Source organism: Rhinolophus hipposideros, assembly GCF_964194185.1.
Source record: "Rhinolophus hipposideros genome assembly, chromosome: 2".
NCBI lineage: Eukaryota > Metazoa > Chordata > Mammalia > Chiroptera > Rhinolophidae > Rhinolophus > Rhinolophus hipposideros.
The window spans coordinates 68,900,662-68,925,226 of record NC_138048.1 but is presented as its reverse complement, the minus strand read 5'-3'; the positions used below and the strand labels follow the sequence as shown (position 1 = coordinate 68,925,226).

At 34.2% G+C, this 24,565-nt stretch overlaps 1 protein-coding gene across 2 annotated transcripts in view; it reads left to right on the top strand.

Moving 5' to 3' along the window:
* NAALADL2 (N-acetylated alpha-linked acidic dipeptidase like 2) overlaps positions 1-24,565 on the top strand; it is a 902,549-nt gene that overhangs the window by 670,511 nt on the left and 207,473 nt on the right. For both annotated transcript variants that reach the window (XM_081070260.1, XM_081070261.1), the window contains exon 10: positions 22,466-22,612. In XM_081070260.1, coding sequence (XP_080926386.1) covers positions 22,466-22,612 — 147 coding nt within the window. The remainder of the gene's footprint in view (positions 1-22,465; positions 22,613-24,565) is intronic.

The following is a 24,565-nucleotide window of genomic DNA, read 5'->3' as shown; positions in this document are numbered from 1 at the left end:
AGATGATAGATAGATAGATAGATAGATAGATAGATAGATAGATAGATAGATAGATAGATAGAGATACATATAGATATGCAGATATATAAACATACATATTTGCCCAGGTTTCTTTACTGATGAAATAAAGATATTTTAAGGCTATTGATTGTCCCTTTTAATTCCTTACTACAAGAAAACTGTGATTGTAGGCCCTATATTGGGACAGAATGGAAAAGATCTTAATATTATTCTTAATCTGCCTGGGCAAAAAATTGTTCTGACCTCAATAACATATTTGGAATAAACAATGAGAGGCAATGAAGTAAGAATCTTGAATTGTGCATGCAGTGGTTATTAATTCAGTATTTCTGAAGTGGGAACTTTAGATAAGGAAGCAAATAAAGAAACCTTCTGTTAGCAGGGATCTCTAGATAGGTCATTCTAGGTGGAAACTCACACACTTTAAAGCATTGGACTTGGTGCCACGTTGTCTGGAAGAAACACAGACACCAGATTAATTTAATGGAAACAGCATGTCTAAACAGAGGAGAGATGGTATTAAAGAATTTCAGACTGTCTTACAATGGATTTTTCTGTAGAGTTTCCATTTGGAATAATTAAAGACTTGATCTGAAAAAACATTTTTGATGTAGAATGTATGTATAGATGCACACGTGAGAGTGTGTGTGTATGTGTGTGTGTGTGTCCATGCCACTGAGTGAATGGTGCATTTAGTCAGGTGGTAGTGAATTTGGCTTAGCTGGAGACGATACTTGAAAGGTTAATGATCTGAATGGGTAACCCAGAAAAGTTATAGTGATGAGATCCTTTATCAGGGGAGGAGACAGACACTGTAAGAATGATTGTACTTGAAACAGAGGCCAGTGACGCCCTAGCAGCACAGGCTTTCACAGGAGTGTAAGCATTATACCCTGGGAGGACTTCGCCTAATGGATAACAGTAACAGTAACAATAGCAACAACAGTAACAACAACAACAACTGAAGCATAGTAACTGTCACCTCCTGGCTAGAGCCCTTATTGTTGGTCAATTGGAGATATAAAAAAGCTATTGAGTGACAGAATTTTCTGGCTTCAGATTTTTCTTTAACAACTTATATAGTCTTTAATAATTCTCCATACAATTAAATTAAGGGTCTCATTTAAATTGGGAAGTTTCATCCCTCTTTAAGTGTGAATTACTTTCTGCTGTACCACTTTATATATGACAAAATCTGTACAGGAGAGAATTATTTTCCTAGCTTTCCCCTAGTATAATAATTGTTTTCTGATAAATGTGGACTTTTTTTATGACCATAGATCATTTTACTAACAATTATATCATGTACTGGCTTAAAATTATATGTGTATGTAAACTGTATAAATTTGTAAAACCATGTGAAATATGTATATACAGTATATGTGTGTGTGTGTGTGTGTGTGTGTATATTAAAAATAAGAACTGTTTATAAATAAAATATTTGTAGGTGTAAGTCAAAAGCAAATATCAGAACGACTGTACAGACAATGTTTGTTATGTAGAAATATGAAGTCCATTGGAAATGTTGTGGGATAAAATGTTGCTATTTCTTTATTTGAAGCTTATCCAAGAACAATATACTCACCAATACATGATTTCTTCAAATTTCTCTTGAATCCTCTATTCAATACAGCCTCCAGTGAAAAAGAAAATAGAGTATTAAATTTTACATGCAAATTTTCAGTAGTTTGCAAATGACTAGGGACAATTCTGTCTATTAAATTACTTTATTCCCACTACTGGTATTTGAAAATGTTGAACATTCCATTTATGTTGAAATACACAGCTATACTTTCATAATACTGAGACTTACCATATTATGTGCTTGTCAAAAATTTGCATGTTTCTTTTTTATAAGTTGTTAAAGAAATGTACTATTAATGTGTGCTCTTGCTGCACAATCTCATAGTGCTATGTTAGCAACTGACTATTTAATAAAAATATAACAAGATGTGAAGCATGCATAACATATTAAAATTTCTTCTTGGCTTATGCTGCATTTTTATACCATTTTTTTTTTATTTAGAAGCATACACTGATGAAAATAATGATTTACAACATTTTTCACAGGTGGGGATACAAGTATACACTTACGGATGTCAGAAATTCCTGAATTCATTGCTAATTCAGTGGGGGATAAAGTTTAGTATAATCTCATTTAATTTTAAGTAGGTGCACTTTAAGGGATACTGTGGTGAGAAATTGTTTATTACATATTACGTCAAAACTTTTTAATTTTATGATCTGAATCAAATGCCACTAAATTACATCTACTCTTAAAGACGTAAGCTTTCCTTTTACTTCCTTGCCTTTCAAAACACCCAACATACAAAAAGAAGTTATAGCCAACATATTGAATATTTAAGTTTATATCAGAAAAATATACTTTGTTTATTCTGGTAACTCAGTGTATATTTGCTAAGCACATTAAGACCCCAGAAAGTAAATAAAAGTAATGTGTATCATTTAATGTAGTAGATGCTGAATAAATAATCTTAAAAGCTAAGAACGGCCTATAAATTCTAGATATCTTCTGACCAGTTGCATACCCCTTGGAGATTTTTGAACTTCTAAACTGAATAATACTTTATACAGTACCTGAGAGTTTGAGGACTTAAAATTTCCTAGTGGTCCTCTATCATCTTGGCTCCAAACCAAATGACTGAAATAAAGATAAGTTAGGGTTAGATTGCTTTAAAAGAGCATAAGGTATAAGATTATTTTAAAGTTCCCTGAAAAAGTTTTCTCCCAAATGTTTCTGAAATCATTTTCATTTTTCCTTTTGAATCCAAATTTTTCTATAATTCTTTGAATTAAGTTGTGTCTTCTCCACGAAACCTTCCCAAACAGCTGAATCCCACACGAATCTTTTTCTATATAGCTCTGGTTCTTAGACATTGAACTAAATAGTTTATTTCTTAATGATGTGTCGCTTTGTGTTTTTGTACGTTTGACATTGTGAAATTTTATTTGCTTCATAAAGCACAACTCTAAAATGTGATTAATTTCCTTGGTAGTCCTTTCATGTTTCAATTACAGAAACTATTTCCAGGTGGTAATAGTAGCTGGGTATGGTAGCCTCAAAATTAGGCAAACTGTGATAATTTAAAGATTTCCACATAGTCCTCTTTAAATATATCCATTTTTTTTCTCTTAAAGAATGTTTGTATTTAAATACTTTATATTGCTTGTATAGCATGCTATCAAAGGACAGTAATTTGTAAAGTGACAAGACAAGAAAAGTTTTAGGATTTTATTGGGAAAACTGAGAATATAAATTTGTGGGGGAAAATAATAGGAAATAAAGGTTATTTTAGTGAGGTTTGTTATGTAAGTTCCTCTGGTACCATCTGTCCCTGGGCCAATAAGAATCGAGTTGCATCTGGTGTTTAAACAATCATTTTCCCCTTCCTAGTGGAGAAAAGAACAGAAGTTTTTTCTTGCATCTGCTTCTGCTCAATTGCCTTCAGCTCAAAACAACCCATATGTCAAAATAAGATATTTGGGGGTGGCAGCTCTGAGCACCCTCATATTCATTCAAGATCTATTCATCAATCATCTTCTATGTACCAGCCACATTATATAAGATCTAGGCTCTTAAGAAGTATGCTTCTTGGCATTGTACACCAGAGACTGGACATTAATGAATGCCAACTATAATTTTATGTGTATAATGTGATGGCTCGGTGTGAGGTCGGGGTGGTGGTGGATGGGGGGAGGGGGTTCACGGTGTGAGGGATGTAAAAATAAAATAAAATAAAACTATAAAAAAATAAATAAATAAAAATAAATTAAAAAAAAAAAGAAGTATGCTTCTCAGTGTAAAAATAAAGATGTGAACAGGAAATTATCAAATTAGAATGAATACTATGCAGAACACTGAAGCAAGAGGACATGATAGAGAGTGGCTGGTTGACTACTTCATATTGGATAATCAAAGAAGTCATCTGAAGAGAGACAATATTAAAATTAAGGAGTGGGCCTTAGCAAAGACCAAGGGGTAAGAATTCCAAGTGATGAAATCAAGTAGCCCTTAACACGGGATGTTAGGGGTTGTGGGAGAGTATGATGAAAGAGGAGAGTGAGGAAGTAGCCAGGAGCCAGATCAGGATGGGCTTTGCAAACCAGGGTTAGTGTTTGGATTTTATTTTGAGTGCAATGGGAAGCTCTGGAAAGTTTACAGTAGGAGGGGTGAATCATGGTAGGTTTTACATTTTTAAAGATGAGTCTAGTACCATTATTTTAACTGAGGTAAAAGAATCCTGGTCTAAATATAATGTAAATAGCATTCCTGGTGGATTTAAAGTCGCCATTAAAAAAAAATAGATATGCGCTGTTAAACTTCATTGACTGAGAACCAGAAGACTGGGCTGAAATTAGAAATATTATTAGGGCAGAATATGAAAAGACAGCATCAGAAGTAAAAAGAAAAGAAAAAATCAAGATGGATGACAGAAAAAACACTAAAAATTGTTAAACACAGGGGAGAGGTGAAAGTTAAATGAGACAGAAGCAGGGTTAGAATCCTGAACACAGTTTTTCAATGACTACCACATAGAGATAAAGAGAACTCACGCAATAGTCAATGGAAGGAGATAGACGAGAACCAAAAAACAAGAAAAGCAGGAGATCTCTATCAGAACATTCAAGAAATAAAAGGGAATTTAAACCTAGACTATGAACGCTGTATGACCCACGAGGAAGCACATGTATCTGATCAGGAGAAAATAAAGGGGAGGTGGAAACAGAATACTCAAAACCTATACAGACATGACAAAAGGACGACAGCTACCTTGGACAAAGACACCTATGAGAAAGAACCAGCAATTTTGAAGTCAAAGTGAAAGTTGCCCTGAAAATATTGGGAAGAACGAATGCACCAGGGGTAAATAGGATATCAATATAATTATTTCAAGGCAGAGACTGAATCTGTCAAAACCCTAACAAGAATATGATAGCAAATAAGGAAAATAAAACAATGGCCTACAGACTAGAAACATTCTATATTCATCCTAATCTTCAAGAAAGGAGATGCCAAGGACTGCAGTAACTATTGGACCTTTGTTTTCATTTCCTGCACAAAGAAAGTCATCTTCAAGGTGATGTAATGAAGCCTTCTACCCTACATGGAGCAAGGGATGCCAGATGTTCAAGCTGGATTCAGAAAAGGAAGAGGCACTCGATATCTCACTGTGAACATTCATTGGATACTAGAGTGCTCCAAAGAAATTCAGAAGAATGTCAATCTATGTTTCACAGACTACAATAAAGCCTTTGACAGCATGGATCATGAAAATTATGGGTTTCTATGAAAGAAATGGGTGTGTTTCAGCACTTGATTGTCCTGATGCATAACCTGAACTATGGACATGAAGCCACTGCACACACAGGGCATGGAAAGACAGAATGGTTTTCTATAGGCAAAGGTGTCAGACACGTGGCATCATATCTCCCTGTTTGTTTAATCTATATGCAGAGCATATCATACCAGAAACCTGGGTAGACTCACAGGAAGGAGGAGTGAAAATCGGTGGAAGAAATATTAATAAGATATGCAAACAACACCATTTTACTGGCAGGAAGGAACAATGGTTTGAAATGACTTCTGGTGAAAGTGAATGAAGGAAGTTCAAAGCAGGACTGCATTTGAATATTACAGTAGGAAGACAAAAATTGTGACCACAGAAGAAATGTACAATTTTAACCTAGACAATGCAGACATGAAAATTGTTAAAGGTTTTGCTTACCTTGGTTCAGTCATCAATTCAAATGGAGACTGCAGCCAATAACTCAAGAGAAGGCCGACACTCAGAAGGGCACTCAGAAGTTGTGAAAGAATTAGGAAAGATCACTAACAGCAAAGACGTGGCATTAGAGACCAAGGCTCATTCATAGCCTTGTATCCTCAATTACTATGTATAGATGCAAAATTTGGACAGTGGTGATGGCTGATAGGAAACATAAATTATTCATGTGAAATACAGTGTTGGAGAAGTGCTCTATGGAGATCCTGGCCCACCAGAAAGACGAACAAATGGGTTTTAGAACAAATTAAGCCTGAAACGTTGCTGGAGGCAAAAATGACAAAACTGAAGCTGTCCTACTTTGGAAACTTCATGAAAAGGCAGGGTCCTTTGGAAAAGACAGTAATTCTGGGAAATGTAGAAGGCAGCAGGAAAAGAGGAAGACCAAATATGAGATGAACTGACTCCGCAAGTAAGCCATAGGCGTGAGTCCACAGGAGTGGAGCAGGGCTGTAGAGGACAGGATATTGTGGACGTCACTCATTCACAGGGCTGCCAGGAGTCATAGTCGACTCGATGGCACATAACACACATGCTGCTTTTAGATTTTAGGAAGCAGACTGAAATTCTGTGATGCATATCTGTGTAAGCCTTTTCCAGATTTTCTTAAGATCCTTACAAGCAATATAGTTTGGCATGAAGTTAGTCACTTTAGGGATAGAAGCTTTCAAATACTTTCTAACTCTACCTCCTGTGAGCCCAGAGCCCATCTGTTGGTGAGTTCTAATGTTTACTTTTTTATTTTATTTTTTTTAAGTTGTTTCATGTCAGAACAAGGAAATAATACACTAATGTTTGGCTTCATGCATTTGAGACAGAAACCCGACTTAATTGACCAAGTGATCATGTCAGTAATTTGTCCACCACAATGCTCAGCTATCAGAAAAGAATCTTCTAGCCAGCGTCATCTATTGTTGGAAACTGACTACCTCTCTTTCAAATAGCACTAGGTACATATTATTGCATTATTTGCTAACTTCCGTGCTGTTGCCAAAGATTTCTTACAATAGACTCTACTGAACTCTACTGATTATGTTATCTTTCAAAAATACTTTTCAAATCAGTGTACTGTACCCTTTAAAGCACCCTTTGAACAATATTTTCTTTCTATTTTCTAAGCATTTTGTATGGGGAAGGTTTCCTACCCAACCTTATCACAAACTTTTTGAATTTGTAAATTATATATTTTGTTCATAATTTGTGTTCTCTAGAAGATGCCATACTTAGTAGCTCTTCAGCAAATAGTTGTTGATTGTGCAATGGTTATAAAATATGATAAATTATATATTATTAACTTCTTTGATTACTTAGTGGCATTCATATCATAGACAACCCTGAGAGATTAAGACTAATCATTGTCATTATTTGAGAGACTAGTATCTCCTTGCCCTATTATTACTGTCATGCTAGGTTTATGGCTCAGAGCTCCAGGATGCTTAATGGATATTTTCTTGAATGTTTGAGATCTAAATTGAATTGACTTTTGGTGAAACAAAAATCTCTCAATTTTATTTTTAAATTTAACTTCTGAGCAATCATCTTAAAGGATAGCTTTCTTGATGCAACCAAGGCAGAAGGCTGTGAACTCCAGAGCTCAGAACACTGGCTGAGGTTAGCCAATCACGTTGGCTTTTATTAATGTGACCAGCATAGTACAGAATAAGAGTAGGTATTGATAGCAGTTCATCTCCTGCTTCCTTCTTGACAAATATTTACAATAAATAAATAAATGAATAAATAAATTAATTAATTAAAGTTAATTAATTTCAACTAGGGGAGATATTTGGAAACAGCAACTGAGGAAAAAATATCTTTTAACAAGCCCTGAAGGCACAAAAAGATAAAAATAGGAGTCAAGTCTACTAGCGTCTCTGTTACTTATTATTTACATGATTGCTGGCAATTGCTTATCTATCTATAGCTCAATTTTGTCATCAGTCAGATGGCTGTAACACCCCAATTACCTCAAAGTGCTAAGAAAATATAAGAAGAGTACTTAGGTAAAAATTCTGTACATTGTTTAAAGCATTTAAGAATAAGGTAACATACTTTTAAAAACCTAGCTATCAGAACCAATAGTTTAAAAAAAGAAATATTTTTTTTTCAAATTTCAAATGACAGAAATGGTACTTCATGTGGAATGCTATTTTTTGTTTCTTTATGGAGCCAAAAATAAATGCATTTTTGTGAAAAACCTCTTGTTTTTCTGAACTTTAAGAACTCTCTTGTGATCTTTTTCTATATTTTAAAAATCTGTTTTTGTAATAGTAGTAATTCCTTTTAGTCCTCTAATCTCTTACTCCATACTTAAGTGTACACTTGTTTTTTAACCCCACCCCAGGCCTACTGAATCAACAGTCTGAGGATGGGGCCCAGCAATCTGTGTTGTAACAAGCCCTCCAGATGATCTTAGCATGAGGAAGTCTGAGAAACGAATTAAAAGTAAGGGGCAAAAGACGGTGAAAATAGAGAATCACAATAAACATCTGATGTGAGCAATTGGGTGAATGGTGGGACCATTTTTGGAGATAAGAACACTAGGAAAAACTGCTGATTTGAGAGAAGAAATCAATAATTTATTATTTTGATTATCTTTATTTAAAATGTAATTGTAGTAAAATATACATAACATTTACCATCTTAATTATTTTTAAGTGTATAGTTCAATAGTGTTAAGTAGATTCATATTGTTGTGCAACCATTCTCCAGAACTTTTTCATCTTGCAAAATTGAATCCATTAAACAATACCCCAGTTTTCCCCTCCACCTAACCTCTGGCAACCACAATTCTACTTTCCATCTCTGAATTTGACTTCTCTAGATACTTCACTGTATTAATCTGGATGGGCTGCTATAACACAATACTGTCGACCGGATGGCTTAAGCAACATACATTTATTTGTCACAATTCTGGAGGCTGGGAAGTCTAGGATCCAAGTGCTGGATCTTTTTTTTTAATGAAAGTTTATTGGGGTGACAATTGTTAGTAAAGTTACATAGATTTCAGGTGTACAATTATGTATTACATCATCTATAAATCACATTGTGTGTTCACACCCAGAGTCAGTTCTCTTTCCATCACCATATATTTGACCCTCTTTACCCTCATCTACCACCTCCCTTCCCCCTTACCCTCTGGTAACCACCAAACTATTCTGTGTGTCTATGAGTTTTTGTTTCTCATTTGTTTGTCTTGTCTTTTGTTGTTTTCGGTTTATATACCACATATCAGTGAAATCATATGGTTCTCTACTTTTTCTGTCTCACTTATTTCACTCAGCATAATTATCTCAAGATCCATCCATGTTGTCACAAATGGTACTATTTCATCTGTTTTTATGGCCGAATAGTATTCCATTGTGTATATATACCACAACTTCTTTATCCATTCATCTATCGAAGGACATTTTGTTTTTTTCCATGTCTTGGCCACTGTAAATAAAGCTGCAGTAACATTGGAGCACACGTGTTTTTATGGATAAATGTTTTCAGATTTTTGGGGTAGATACTCAGGAGAGGGATTGCTGGGTCATATGGTAATTCTATTCTTAATTTTTTGAGGAACCCCCACACTGCCTTCTATAGCAGCTGCACCAGTCTGCATTCCCACCAACAGTGTATGAGGGTTCCTTTTTCTCCACAGCCTCTCCAATACTTGTTACTATTTGTCTTTTTGATGATAGCCATTCTAACTGGAGTGAGGTGATATCTCATTGTGGTTTTTATTTGATGAGAAGTCTCTTTTTCTCTTGAAGACAGTGGCCTACTTGCTGTGTCATTACATGATATAGAGAGAGAACTCTGGTGCCTCTCCCTCTTCTCCCAGGGGTACCAGCCCTATGGACCCCACTTGTAGGACTGCATTTAACTCTTATCATTTCTTCACAGGCCCTATCTTCAAATAAAGTCCATTGGGGGTTAGAGCTTCAACTTATGAATTTGAGGGGAATAGAATCTAGTCCATTACACTCGTATAAGTGGAATCATACATACAGTATTTGTCATTTTGTGACTGGCTTATTTCATTTAGTGTAATATAGAATTTAATCTTTGATGAGTTAACTCTAAAGTACCGATTTTATATCCTAGAAAGATGGAAAGCTGACAGATGGCAGGAGGATGTATTAAATGGTCATTGATATGCTTTTTGTGTCTATCTGCAAAATATCAAATCCAACACAAAGTGTCTTTTCAGAGTAGTCTCCATTTCAAAGTGATCTGAGTTCCAGATGTGGGAAAGAGGGAATTTCCAAGGTCAATTTTGAAAGCTGATTTCTTTGGAATCCCAGCATTGGGGTTAAAGAATTGAGAATAATGGAAGACAAACCATGATCCACATTTTGGCCTTGTCACTCTCTGAGTAACTGGAGATGATTTATCTTAGCATTGGTGGCTTTAAAACAGCTTACGGATAATGATTTTCTCCTCAAAGTGTTGTTATAAAGATAAAATAGGATATTATATATGAAAACAATTGGCATGTCATAGATATGTAAGACACATTAGTTAAATATGAATTTTTATATAAATATGTATTATATATTTTTAAATATTAGATCACTACTGATTTGCTCTACTGTTACTTTGTTATCATTAGTTATACTATTTTAATGTATTTTTCTTCTGGTTTCACATCATAGATTTATCTTGCTCTCATCTATATTTTAATAAAAATTTCATGAGTTTATATAGGTTGTATACAATAATAACTTTATAATTGCATAGTGTTAAGAATTAGTTTTTTTAAGAAAATGGTAATTTTATTAAGGAAAGTTTTAAGAAAAAGAAAATAGCTTAAAATTCCTTGATATCGAATGAAAAATATGTAATGATATCCTATCATTTCTCAGGTATAGATAATCATCTTTTACATAGTGTTACCCCAACCCAGGAAAAATAAAAGCCTTTTTTTTTGTAGGAAATCAAAAAGGAATACATTTTACAATATTTAATGTTTGTATAACATTTTAAAATATTCTCTTAATGCACTTATCAAGAGTATTGAAAGAAGAGAAATGCTATTCTATCACATAAACTACCTCATAAAATCCAAAGAGATTAACATAATAGAGGGGAAAATGAATATAAAGAAACTCTTTTAAAAATGAGTCCATTAGGAGAAAGATTTGGCTTTCTAAATATGAGCATTTGACACATTAGAAAGCAGGAAAAAAATAGTTTTAAGTAAATTTGGTATGAAGACATTGTCAAAAATGTAGAAGGGATGTGAGTGTGTGTGTGTGTGTGTGTGTGTGTGTGTGTGTGTGTGTGTCCCAGTTACTTTAGTAGTGACAACAATTCATATTAATCAGTTTTGTACTCAGTACTTATGATGGACTTGGTGCTGAGGACTTTGCATGTATTATTTAATTTACTCCTTTCAATCTCTTAATATTGTACACATATTTCTTTTTACATTGAGAAATTCAAGGCTTCAGGAAGTTAAATAATCACCCTAAAGTCATACTGCTGTAAAGAAACGTCAATGCTTTTTAAGGGAGAATGCAAAATCATCTATCTCATCTTCAGTCTGGTTGTGGGTCATGCTTTGATTATCTTTCATATTTATCTCAAGTACCTACTCATCACAATGTACTGTGAGATGTCCGTACACACGCACTGACTTCCTCCACGGGCCTAATGGATGCACAGCTTACATGAAAGCAGCTTTTACTCAGCAAGGAATTAAGAAAGGGAATTAGTTCTGGAATAATTCGACTCATCGAATTACTTGTAGTCATCCTCAAATTTCCTGCATCACCTTTGGCATTCTCAGTCCAGTAATTTTCAGGTCTAAGCCTAGATTAAGCCAGATGATGTTGATGTAGCTTTTTTCTTCTTGTCTCCCTTACCACTTTTTCTCATTGGGAAAAAAAACAAAAAAAACCCCACACAAAACAAAAGCAAAAACAATGACACCAAAAAAAAAAAAAAAAACTTGGTTCCATTGGATTGACTTCATTTTTACAAACTGTTATACTACCTATTTTACTGTGATGATCACGATGGGGCCAATAAGAAGAGGGACAAAACACATTCTCTTCCCTTGCAGAACACATAGGAGATGCAGAAAAAATACAAGGAGAATTAAGTTAAAACAAGTGATATGAGTAAGACTTCTGGTACTTTCTGACTAAAATAATGGTCTTAGGTCTGGTATAAGAAACCTAATGTGAGGATTGTCACCTGGGTGGGAGGCATGGGTAGCGTCTGGGTCTCCTATGCACGGTGCTTCTGAGATACAATAGTGGCCTACTAGTAAACTCTGATGAATTCATTCTAGCAAAGGTACTCCTAGGCTGGCAGGGCTTTAAGATTATGTGATGGTGCTGTCATCTGTCAGAGTTAGACTTAGTACTGCTGATGGTGTTATATCCTCTGCCTGATTTCTCACTCTCAGCATTAAACTTGCTTGAAATGGTAATGTGTGATCATATGCCATCCACATCTTTTTCTCCTCCTGCTTGCCAAGTCTGCATTTTTCAGCTTTTTCTCCCTCTGCCCTCCTGAAATTAAATGAATTACCTTTATAAAGTCTGAGTTTCCCCCACCTGATTTACAACTGCCCTGTAGCTCTGGTCATAGAAAGGACAGTAAACTTTTGCCTATCTACTGAATGATGCTAAATATATGCAAATTAACTCCAATTGTTTCCATGCTTATGGGTTTACTTTTTTTGAAATGTCTGATTTTTTTTTTAAGGGAAGTTACTAAACTGTTTCATCTACAGAAGATTCTGTTTAAATATTTCATTAAAAATATTTGCAGCCTGAGAAAGTTAACGTTGAATTGAAAACCAGTTTGGTTTTCAGTTAATTTTTTTTAATGCCTGGCAGCTGGAATACAACACTGAAATGCTGACACTGTGTTATTTAAAATAGCATTGCCTGTGAGGCTAGGGGAAGCTATTTAAGACAAACTTCAAAAAAACTGCTGAAATAATAGCTGAAGTTATGTTATGTCAGCCAATTCCTCAGCATGGAACAGCATTGTGAAGCCAGAGTTGTTATCCTTCATTGAGACATAAAATCTATATCTTGATCCTGTGGTATAGGAGTTGTACCCAGGGGCAGTGTGCTTTCATCCAGTGTGTTGACCGAAGGTCAGTTTGGATGGTTCTGCTTTACCTTTTCAATATGCTCACGGTTACATTTTGATATAATCAGAGTACATTTTTCGGAAGGGCTCTGTGTTTCTCATTCTCTATATATAGTTTGCATTTCAGGAAGACACAGATTGAGCTATTGGAATGACCAACAGCAAACCTGTTAAAGAAGTGCCAAAGTGGCAAAGGGATCTATGGAGTCTTTTTATCTCATAAATTATTTTGAAGTCACAATTTCCCTTAAATTAAAAGGTAATTTTAATTTAATTGATTATTCAGCAGGCTACTTGCTCTGTCTGAGAAATCTGTTCCTCATTTCCTTAGTTGCCTGTGGGAACATGGTGGGAGAGGGGAATCTTTAGACCAGGAGTGAAGGTTGTCGGGGGTGTGGAGGCCAACAATGTAACAATTAAGTTAAAAATCCTTCCTGTCATTCCATTGGCTATGATTATATCTCCAAGATAGCAAAGCTTTTCATGTGTAAAATGGAATAACAATACTTATTTTACCCATCTGACAGGGTTGTGTCATGATCCATTATGATATCTATAAGTGGTATATCCTTATGTAAGTGTCTACTCTGTCTTAAGTGAGGTGACCCATATTTAGCATATTTTGTTAGCAATTTGATATGTGCCTAGGAAATACAAACACAATCCATGTAAACAAGAATGGCCCTCAAAGATATAATAAAGAAATGGATTTTTGTTTTCTGTTTTCCCCACCACCTCTTGCCTCTCTGTTCTCTTTCAGTATCCTCTTTATTATTTGGGGAGCCTACTTCAGTGACCTTTACCCCAGCAGGGACTCATGCTGTTGTATCCATTCCCAAATCTTCTAGAAGAGAATCTATTCTTCACTCGTAAACTAAACAGGTGGTTGCTTTCATCTGTTCCCTACTCAATGGTATATACATTTTTGATGGTCCTAAATTGACCTTCTTAGATTAAATGGCTGTGGGTAATTCAACTCTAAATATCCTATTTCTCTACTCTTGGGCATTTTGTAAAATGTTAACATTTCTGAAACTGAGAAATATCTATTATATGGTATGTTTCTTTCCTACCATCCAACAAATGCTGTTTTTAAATTTATGCTACACCTATGACCAAGGGAGTCTTGGAATTGGGAACACAGAACATAAAGTTCAGAGATTTTAAAAATGTAATGTTGATTTTGGCAAGTGATTCAGTCATATATTTAAATTCCAAAAGTAATGAACAAGTAGACAATGAAATGTCTTCCTTCTAAGCCTGTTCTTCCCACTACGCAAATACAATTTGCATATATTATAGCTCATATCCTTTTCTCTTTTTTTAAACACAAATAACACCTTATAGAATCTTTCTACATGTTATTTTTACATGTAAAATGTATCTTAGAAATTGTTTATTATCAGTGCATAAAAAATATCATTCTTTTTAAAGACTGAATATTCTATTTTATGGATATACTATAATTTATTTAACCTTCATAGAATGGGTATCGGTTTTTTTTTTTTTTGTGTGTGTTTTTTTTTCCCCTCAGCGATATATGAGGCACCAGAATTACCACATCCACGAAGCAGTGTATAATAAAACTGGCCAAAGGTTTTGTAAAGTAAATACAAAAGGACATTTCTATATATTTTATGTATACAAATAATTCATAATTATTTTTTTCTTTGAAATGCCCGTTCATATTCATTGACTGTTTTCTATTGGCTTGTTAGTCTTTTATGTATTAGAGAAACTAGGCATTTGTCTGTGAAATAAGTTATAACTATTTTCCCAGGTTTTTAATTATCCTTGTGAATTGTAATTTTTGTCATCCAGAAAAGTTATAATATTATGTAGTTGGACTAATTAATCTTTTTCATCTTTTAGTTTTGTTATCATACGCAAAACTGTCTTTCCCATTTTAAGATTATTAAAATTACCTTCCATTGTTTCCTCAGTATTTTTATGATTTAGATTCTTGCTTTTAAAAGATGGATTCATTGGAATTTATTGTGGTATAGGATACCATTGGGTGGATACTATTTTATTATGTTAGTGGAGATTTTTATTTAAACCCCACTATTTGGTTGAAATGATAATATTTTTAAAGGTTTAAAATAAGGCATCTATTTTTATTGTTACACAAAGTCTTACATGAAGAGAAATTAAAAAGAAATAGGTCCTCTGCTATCATGTGCCTATTGGTCAGAACCTTAAATTGGCCAGGAAGAGGAAGGATAAATGAAGTAGAGTTGTTATTGTTGTTGGTGGTGGTGATGGTGGTGGTGGTGGGTGATATCAGAACTTAGAATAAAAACAAGGGCAAATGTCTTCATTCCTCTCCATGTTTACGCTTATAGAGTGATCTTTAAAGCATTAATTAGTGTGTATATACAGTTTAACTTGAAGTGTTTCAATTATGAATATATCTCTACATTCTAGAACAAGACTGAAGTTTTAAAAATTAAAGAATGAGAACAGAATTAGGGTATGTTTTTCAATTTGGCAATTCTATTTGCATATACTAGAGGAATAACAATTCTGCACTATTTAAAGCTGAACATACTTGGTAAACACTTTGTAAGTAGGTTATTAAACCTTTGCAGATACTTTGAGATATTTCAGATTTTAAAAATCTCATTTTAAAATAGGATACAATTTTCATTTTAAAATAAGATAAAATCTGGCTTTCTCCCCTACTCAAGTTAATCTTTCATAAAGACATTCCAAGATACATATTGATTTTTCTTTAATTTTTTACTATTTTGAATGTATATTTTATGTACAAGAAATTCATTAACATATGCTAGTGTTAAGAATAAGTTAAAAATATTCTAGATTAAATATTAAAGAAAGTACAGTAGTCTCCCCTTATCTGCGGAGGATATATTCTGAGACCCCTGGTGGATGCCTGGTACCGCGGATGAGTACCGAACCCTATATATACTATGTAGTTTCCTATACAAATGAGGTCGAACAATTACTTTTGCAAACTTCCCACCGTGTATTTACACAATGGGAAATTCGCAAACTTAATTGTCTGAACTCGTACATAACTTTTCACTGAAAGGAAGTACTTTATGGCTTCTCTTTGGCATATATGAATTTCCACAATCGCTATCCTTATTCTTTGGGGCCATTCTTAAGTAAAATAAGGGTTACTTGAACATAAGCACTGTGATATGGCAACATTCAATCTAGTAACCATGCCAACTACTAAGTGACTGACTGATAATGACTGGGTGGGTACATACACTTGGTATATATGCTCTGTAAAGGGATGATTCACGTCCTGGCAGGATGGGCTGGGGTGGCATGAGATGTCATCATGCTACTCAGAATGGCATGCAATTTAAAATTAAGAATTGTTTATTTCTGGAATTTTCCATTTCATATTTTCAGACCACAGTTTACCACTGGTAAATTAAACAGAAGAAAGCAAAACCACTGATAAGAGGGACTACAGCAAAAAAAACTTATTTCTTTTCAAATGTTAGTAGAGAAGGTCTGCAATGTATTATTACGTATTGGGAATTGGACAACGACTTGACATACTGGCATAAAAACATAAGCTAAATAAACGAAGAACACATGACAGACACAGAGACTAAATAAACTTTGAACTGCCACAGACATGCAGTTTGTTACAAACATACCCAGCGATCTAATGTGATTAAATTAAAAAAAATAGAATCATAGAAAGAACAAATTTAAGTTAAATTTGTTAAGTTGTTCAATTGCACTAATGTGATCTGTGTGTTGGATATATCAGCATGGCAGAAAGGAAAGAACATTGCATTTAGGATAAAATATCTGGAATAAAATGCTAATCCTGTTGATTTGGGCCTCAGTTTCCTGATTTGTAAAATGTAGTTGTTTTGATGGGGGAGATCCCCCTCTGGACCACTTTGGCTGTTGATAAATCCTATATATTTACAATGTTTTAAATGCTGAATTAAAATACACATGATTACAAAGGAAACCAATGATAACAGTTTGAGATTATCTAAGTATTAAAACACACACCTTTTTATTTTAGTAATATGTAAGTTTTTTAAAATTAACACATTAAGCAAGAAAATTAAGCAGTGTCTCAAAACTGCCATGTTTTCAAATTAGTGATGAGTTTATTCACTGCAACTGAAATATGATATGAAAATGCTTGATTTTATTTGGTTACAAAGTCACAGGCACAGCTAATACTACTGGGTTTGTGGCCTACTTCATATTTGAATAAAATATTAACTTCTGATTAGAAGCAAGTAAAAATGAAGATTTTTTTTTCCTCCACCATGTTCATAGATCTTTGTTTGTTTGTTTGTTTGTTTCTTTCTTTCTTTCTTTCTTTCTTTCTTTCTTTCTTTCTTTCTTTCTTTTTGTTGTTGTTGTTGTTGTTGTTGTTGTTCCCTGTGGGCCTCAGAAAAAGAAACCTTGGGTATTACGATTTTTAGGTTTTGTACAGTTTCAACATGTAATTAAATTTCTCCATGATTCCTCAACTGTTCACATTGCCTGAGATCATGTTTATAAGTTCTAAAGGAAAAATGTAACACAGTTATCTCAAATTACCTCCTGTTAAATACACAAGCAAAAAACATCTTCTCATTACCATTACTTAAAAATTAAAGTTTAATTTTTCACCAGTTCTGAGGAAAATTTCTTAAACAACAAGGTATTCTACCATCTATGAGTGATTGTATTAGTCACAGTTCTTCAGGGAAACAGAACCAATAAAGTACATAAAAGAGATTTATTATGAGGAATTGGCTCAGGCAGTTATGGAGGCTGAGAAGTCCCAGGATGTGCAGCCAGCAAGCTGGAGACCCAGGAGAGTTGATGGTGTAAGTTCACTCTAAAAGCTGGCTGACTTGCGACCCAAGAACTGATGTTTCAGTTGAGTCCAAAGAAAAGGAAAGATCTGTATCCCAGCTGAAGGCCATCAGGCAGGAGGAGTTTCCCCTTACTCTTTGGTCTGCCATTTTGTTCTATTCAGGTCCTAAACTGATTGAATCAAAGCTCACTCACATTAATTTAGTCTGCCAAATCAAATGTTAATCTTACCCAAAAAAATCCCTCACTGAGACACACCAAAAAAAGTTTGACCAAATGTCTGGGTACTTATGGTGTCTCAGTCAACTCATAAAATTAATGATCTGGATGCCTATAATGAGAAATCATTTTGCAAATAACATAGGCATCATTACTACAATTGGCACATTACTGTACTGTGGAAACCAGGAAAATTTGGGAGATAAATTGTTTCTAAACAACTGAAGTTACAAGAATACTTCTGAAGTGAAAAGAAAAAAGATTTAATTTACTTCAATGTGTAGAATGCGGTACTTCTATTTTTGAATGTTATACTTTTTCTACTGTTTGAATAGGTATTCAATCTACATTTCTTATGTATGTTATGTGAATACTTATGTGTACAGGAGAAAGCAGATTATGGGAGAAATAAAATGTTTGAAATGTTAAATAGATTTTTAAACACCTTAGAAACTTGTCAATGTGTCTTGGTATCTCTACTCAACTAATGCCAATCTGACTTATTTATTTATTTATTTATTTATTTATTTTTATATTTCACTTACATGATAAATTATTATAAGGTTTTGCCTTTTAGCTTAAAAGTATAGTTACAAAGAGCATACGGCTTTAGGATTGAGATGATTTCGTTTCATATCTTCAACAGACTGGCATAGGAAATTAAACAAGTGACATAACTATAATCTTTGCCTAAACTTGCTTACTTTGTGAACCGGAATAAAAATGCTTGTTATCAGACATTAAGTATGAAATATTTTGAATACATTGGATGAAATACTTAATTTGAATGTACTCAGCCTTGTAAATAGATTTTTAAAATTAATTGACCTGTACCTTCCCTCTCCCAAGGTGTCTAACTTCTAGTAAAATGAAGGGAATTGAAATTTCTTTCTCCTTCCCTTTTAGATACTAATGCTTACAGGGGTTGAGTAGATCAGTATCTATTACCTGATATGTATCCATTATAATGCACTGAAGTGCCGTGTGGGAAAACAATTCACATTAGGATAGAATATAGATTTAGGATCACTTAAAGTCTGTGAATTTATCCTAGATTTTAAAGTAATGAATAATAAAAAGAGATTTAGTGGATAGAGTTTCTGTGCCAAGAATGTTCTCCTCTTAAGGGAAATCCCTAGATAAAATGAACGGGTGGGGAAAAAATCCAGTCTTCAAACTGGGTTCTTTGTATCCTGACTGTTTTATTCTGAAACTAGTGAAAAACCAAAGCACAAAAGAACAAAATAACATAGGCTTGAGTGTCACATGTTTCCTCCTCTCATGACTGGTTAAAGCAAGAGAATAGGCAGTAGAGAGTGAGGTGGCAAGAGGAAGAGAGAGAGACAGAGAGAGAGAGAGAGAGAAACAGAGAGAGAGAAACAGAGAGAGAAATGTGTACTGGTGAGATAAGTGCTCAGCTCTCTGCGTGACTTTACAGGGAAACTCTGGGCTCAGTGGGTAAGAAACAGGCCTCAGGAAAGCTCCTTAGGGAACCCTGGGTTGTCCCAGAAACCTCTAATCCTGGATTGATTTTCTTGAAGCCTTTAGCCTTCCCTTGGGCTTAACTCTGACACAGGGTCAATGACCAAGTGCTCCGAAGTATAGGTCCAGCTATCCCTTGGGCCACAAACCCTATCGTTCTGTACTCTATCCTCTCTCCATTAATAAAAGTCCGTATGTAGCACCATAAATGTGATTTAATACCATTTAACCTTCAAAATATAATTTGAAAACATATCTAGATTATGCTCACTCTGTTGCTATCTTAGTTGGTTTAGAAAAGCAGTTTAAATACGAACAAGGTGGCAATACAAACCTTAAGGAAAAAGATCAAGTTTTCAAAAAGTAAAGTGAGCCAGAGTAGGGAATGCAGAAATATTTAAGGGAAGGTAATCCTGAAGGTTGGATATTGTCCTTTTGCTTTGCTTGAAAAATACAAAACATGGAAGTAATGATGTAGGAATCATTACATTAATGTGTAAGAAATCATGAGGATGGAATACAATCAAATATCTAGCCATGGAAAGAACAGAGAGACTAGAAGAGAATTGGTACTAGCTTCAAAAAGAATGCCCTAGACAATAAAAATCTGAGGCTAAACAAGAACTGGGCTTTGTTTAACTATGAAATCAAAGGAAGAATGCACGGATTGGTTGTAGTGGGGTCATGTGTGCCTTCTTAGGAACTTGCATATGTGGGAAGCTAACATTTTTTGTCAGAGGGACGCTATTATTTAACAATAATGAATGAATGAAAATAATATCAAATGTATTTATTTATATATAAATTGCATTTATGTTTTATTTGAAAAATTGTAGTTCTTTCAGAGAAACATATTGTGAATTTTAGAATGGTCAATTTTTGATCCATGCCATTGTTCTATTGAGGAAAAAAAAATCAATCTAAGGAGTGTGGATGGTGTTTGAAGTGGAAATTTAGAATTATGTATGCAAAATGAAATTAAAGTTAAAACTGTATTTTTTTCTGAGATGGATCAGGATATATATGATGTCTCAACAAGTTATAGATGTTGCTGCAGTAAAGGAAAAGTAAATCATTTACATGATTTTTAATGTCATTGGCAAGGCATCTGGGGGAAGAAAAGACTAGATTCTGTGAAATCATTATTAACATAAAAGAATGCAACACTTTAGGTTCCACAAATTCAAATGTGAAACCCTTCTATCAATTTGAATGAGTGAAGCGGCTGAGTGTGAGAAACCAGTGATGGGACATTGGTCAGTGTCGTGCCTGCTCAAGACATCCAAATTCAGTTAAAAAAGAAAAAGAAAAAGAAAAAAAAAATATATATATATATATACACACATATACATATTCTGGCTAAACAAACAGCTTCACAGGTTCCAGTTTTTAACGCCTGAGTCTCTCAAAAACACTGGGAATTTTTACATGATGTAAAGTAGTTTCTATGCTATACATGATCTAGTACTTTAAGAAAGCTCTTCTTTGGGAATATTCAGTACACTCCCTAACCTGTCCCATGTATAAAACCTTCTGGAATCTTCACCCCAGCAGGATATAAGAAGTGAAAGGGGATTAATTCTCTTTTCAGAAAATTGGGCTTTCAAAAGAAGCAGAGTGGTAGAAGTCACCGTAGATAGCATCAGGTTGCTGCTGATTAGACTGTGTGGTGGAGTACTCTTTTTACTTTCTGTGTCCAAAGAGCTTAATTACCCAAGATATTTGTAAATAAAATTAGGCTGAACCTTGCCTTGTTTATATAGACTCACAAGGCTCTCCAATTTAATTGATTTTAACTTTGTTGCAAAGATCTTTCTATTAGATCCTCAAAGAAAATTGGATAGGTATCAAAACAATATTATCTGTTTAAAAACTCTAACACTGAGGTTGGAAAAAAAGTCAAAATACTTTGCTTTCTGAATATTAAACAGCTTATTTCCATATCTTTAATAGTTTTTTTTTTAAGTATTTTTGAAGTTGTGTTATGCCAAAGAAGCCTGGGGTGAGGAGGGGGGATGGAAGAATTCATTGATTTTTGATTCAGTGGTAAATGTGTATTGAGTACATACATTCTGCTATTAGGTAGGTGTTCTCGTGTTATTGTCTTATTTCCCTCACGATTACTGCTGAGGAGATTTGTAATCTTCCATGGTTCATACTTGAGACAATAGCATCTCAGAAAGATTCTAGGTTTGGGGAAATTTTAGTAGAGAAGACATTTTGAATCAATATTAATTTTAGAAATTCTTAATTTATTTGCTTTTAGAGTATGTTTTTATTTTTTAAAGCTACTGTTGTTTGTTTCGTGTACTAGACAGCTCTTAGTTTAAGAAATATCAGTCTATCTCCTTATATTTCCCAGAGGTTGGACTTTGTTCTGTGGTTCTTAATGGCCCACAGTAGTTGTTTACATATGTTCTTAAGAGGTGGGAACATGCTTTTAAGAAGAAATGAAGAAAATTATTTCTGTGCTTTTCGTAAAACATTTTAGAACAATGGAATTGTATCCTACCAAGACATCCTTTAAATTTATGGGGGGGGAAAAACAAAAATGAAAAAAAAACTAAACATCTTTAGGGACTCACGTTTTTTAACAATAGTTCACATTAAACAGTTTGCAATAATTCTGTGATAAAAATGCTTTTGAAACAACAACAACAACAAGCAAAGCTTGAGTTAGGTCAGTGCTTGTCACACTTTAGTTAGCATCAGAATCCAGAATCGTAAAGGTGGTTTACAACACAGATTCCTGGGCTCCATTCATGAAGGTTTCCATTCTGGAAGACATGGGTGGATCCTGAGCATTTGTATTTTGAATAAGCTCCTAGGTAACAATGATCCTGCCGATCTATGGACCACATTTTGAACAGCCTTGCTTAGGGATGACCCAAGGAGCACAGTTTGTGTGAACAATAATTTATTTATTTGTTTGTTTAATTTTATTAGTTTCAGGTGTATAAAGCAACATAATAGTTAGACATTTACATCCTTCACAAAGTGCTAACAATTTAAATCATGTTTTTCAGAAAAATAATTTCAACTGTTCCAGAAGAGCTCAGTGCCCAGACACAAATGTCAGTTCTGTGCAGATACAAGGTGATGCCAATTATTTCATCAACCATCTTGGAGTGCCTTCTTTGCAGTTTGCTTATGAAGACATCGAGGCATTACAGGTAATTGTTTCTAAAAATGCAAAACCTTCACATCGGCACACAATATAGCAGACATGCAGAATTTGATTTTATCTAGGCTATTTGTCTTTCTTACCAAACAGGTCACTGGAAGCTGCTTTATTTAGAGTTATTCTTGTTCAGAGGCTTTGTAACAGTATTTGAAAACATCAGCTCTTTTCAATACTGTTGAATTCAATTAAAAAAGATTTATACTGTCACTCACATTTTCACAGTGTGCTTTGCAACAAGAAATTTGCAGTAGTTGGATTGACATGAAAACGTAATTGCGATCTTCAGTATTCACAGAAACAGATGACATGTGCTACAGCTTCTCCTCTCCTTGCCCAAGGAAAAATGCATTCCATGTGCTCTCTATTAATGTTTGTCTTGTGGATTAGCTACCCAAAGTTTGTCAATAGTTTTTCTTCCTAAAAAGATGTTTTATTTGTGTGAAGATAAGAGGCTTTTTCCAAAGCATTATCACGGAGGCATGATTCACTTAATTAAATCTGTGTTCATCCATCTACTGGACTTCAAGCATTTCCATCTTTCTCATATTGTTTCACAGGAAACTTTCTCTGTAGATAAATATTTTCTGTTCTTTTACAAATTGTGCATGCCTTTCCGGGAGCTCCTTAAAAGCCTTTAGGGTGGCCTGCTTGATGACTATTACATTAACAAAACAGTGGATGGAACATAAAGACTGCTTTGTTCTTAATCATAGATATTCCTAAAATGCTGTGTTTAAATTTTATGTTTATAAGCTGAGCTTCTGATACGAAAATCTTAATTTCTGATAGGTTTTAGCAATATTTAGTTTTATGTTTCTCTGCAGCTTCCCTCTCCGTCTCTTTTGCCCCCTTCCTCCCCCACCCCTAGTTTCTTCTGTAAATAACTAATAATCACTAAGGACTTAAATTCATAGAGGGAGAAATTCTGGGTGAATCTTACTGTGATGAGATAAATTCTTGGATAATATGAAAGTAATCAATAATGATTTATCTGTTTTTTTATATTTGGGTTTTCATGTGCTATTGTTTGAAAATGAGGTACATGTGTAGAGGTATCTTTCACTTTACAGAAGTCCACTATATGCACCATAATGAAACCCATGTATTAACAAATTAACTCATTTTTAATTTTCAGCTTGATCTTTCTTAATATCTCTTCATCATTTCCCATCTCAGCATCCAGCCCCTGTCATGTTAACTCATAGAATGATAGCTTTTATTCAATACATGTCTGTTCATCTTGGTTGAGTTTTAATCCAAGACTTTAAAGAGGAAGTATAGTATAGCCTTAAGAATGGGGCTAATAGTTGACTCCTGACTCTGATACTTACTAGAGAAATTCTTTAACCTCTTTCAGAATTATTTTAGAGATGAGGAAGCTTGATATACTTATGAAATCTACTTCATAGAGCTATGATAAGGATAAATGAGACTGTGCATGTAAAGATTAGCTAACATTAAGCATATAACAAGGACTTTGTCAACTATAGCTATCATCACAATTATTCTTGTCTGCTTAGTAGGTCCAACGAATTAGTGGGAGAATTTCTAAATATTTTAGATAGGAACACATTAGTGGAAGGGAGGAGCTTATTAATTATTAAGGACAATAAGCTTTAAGGCGTATGAGGTGACATTTGATTAGGATCAGTCGAAGGATGTGAGGTGTCAATAGGAAGAAGAGTTGGAAACCAGTACCAGTGAGGTTCTAAGAAGGTCATCTATCATCGCAGTCATCACTGTGAAACTCCTCAGGCTAAAGTCTATCTGCTAGAACCAGCTTACGCTAAAGAAGCTAATCATTTTTTGCCCCAAATTATACGCAGACTATCTAACTCCCACCATCAAAATCAATTTCTACTATATGTATCTCCAAAAGACTAATTAAAAGACAATCCCCTATGTTTTTTAAGAAACAACTTTGTTTATATACCTATAGTAC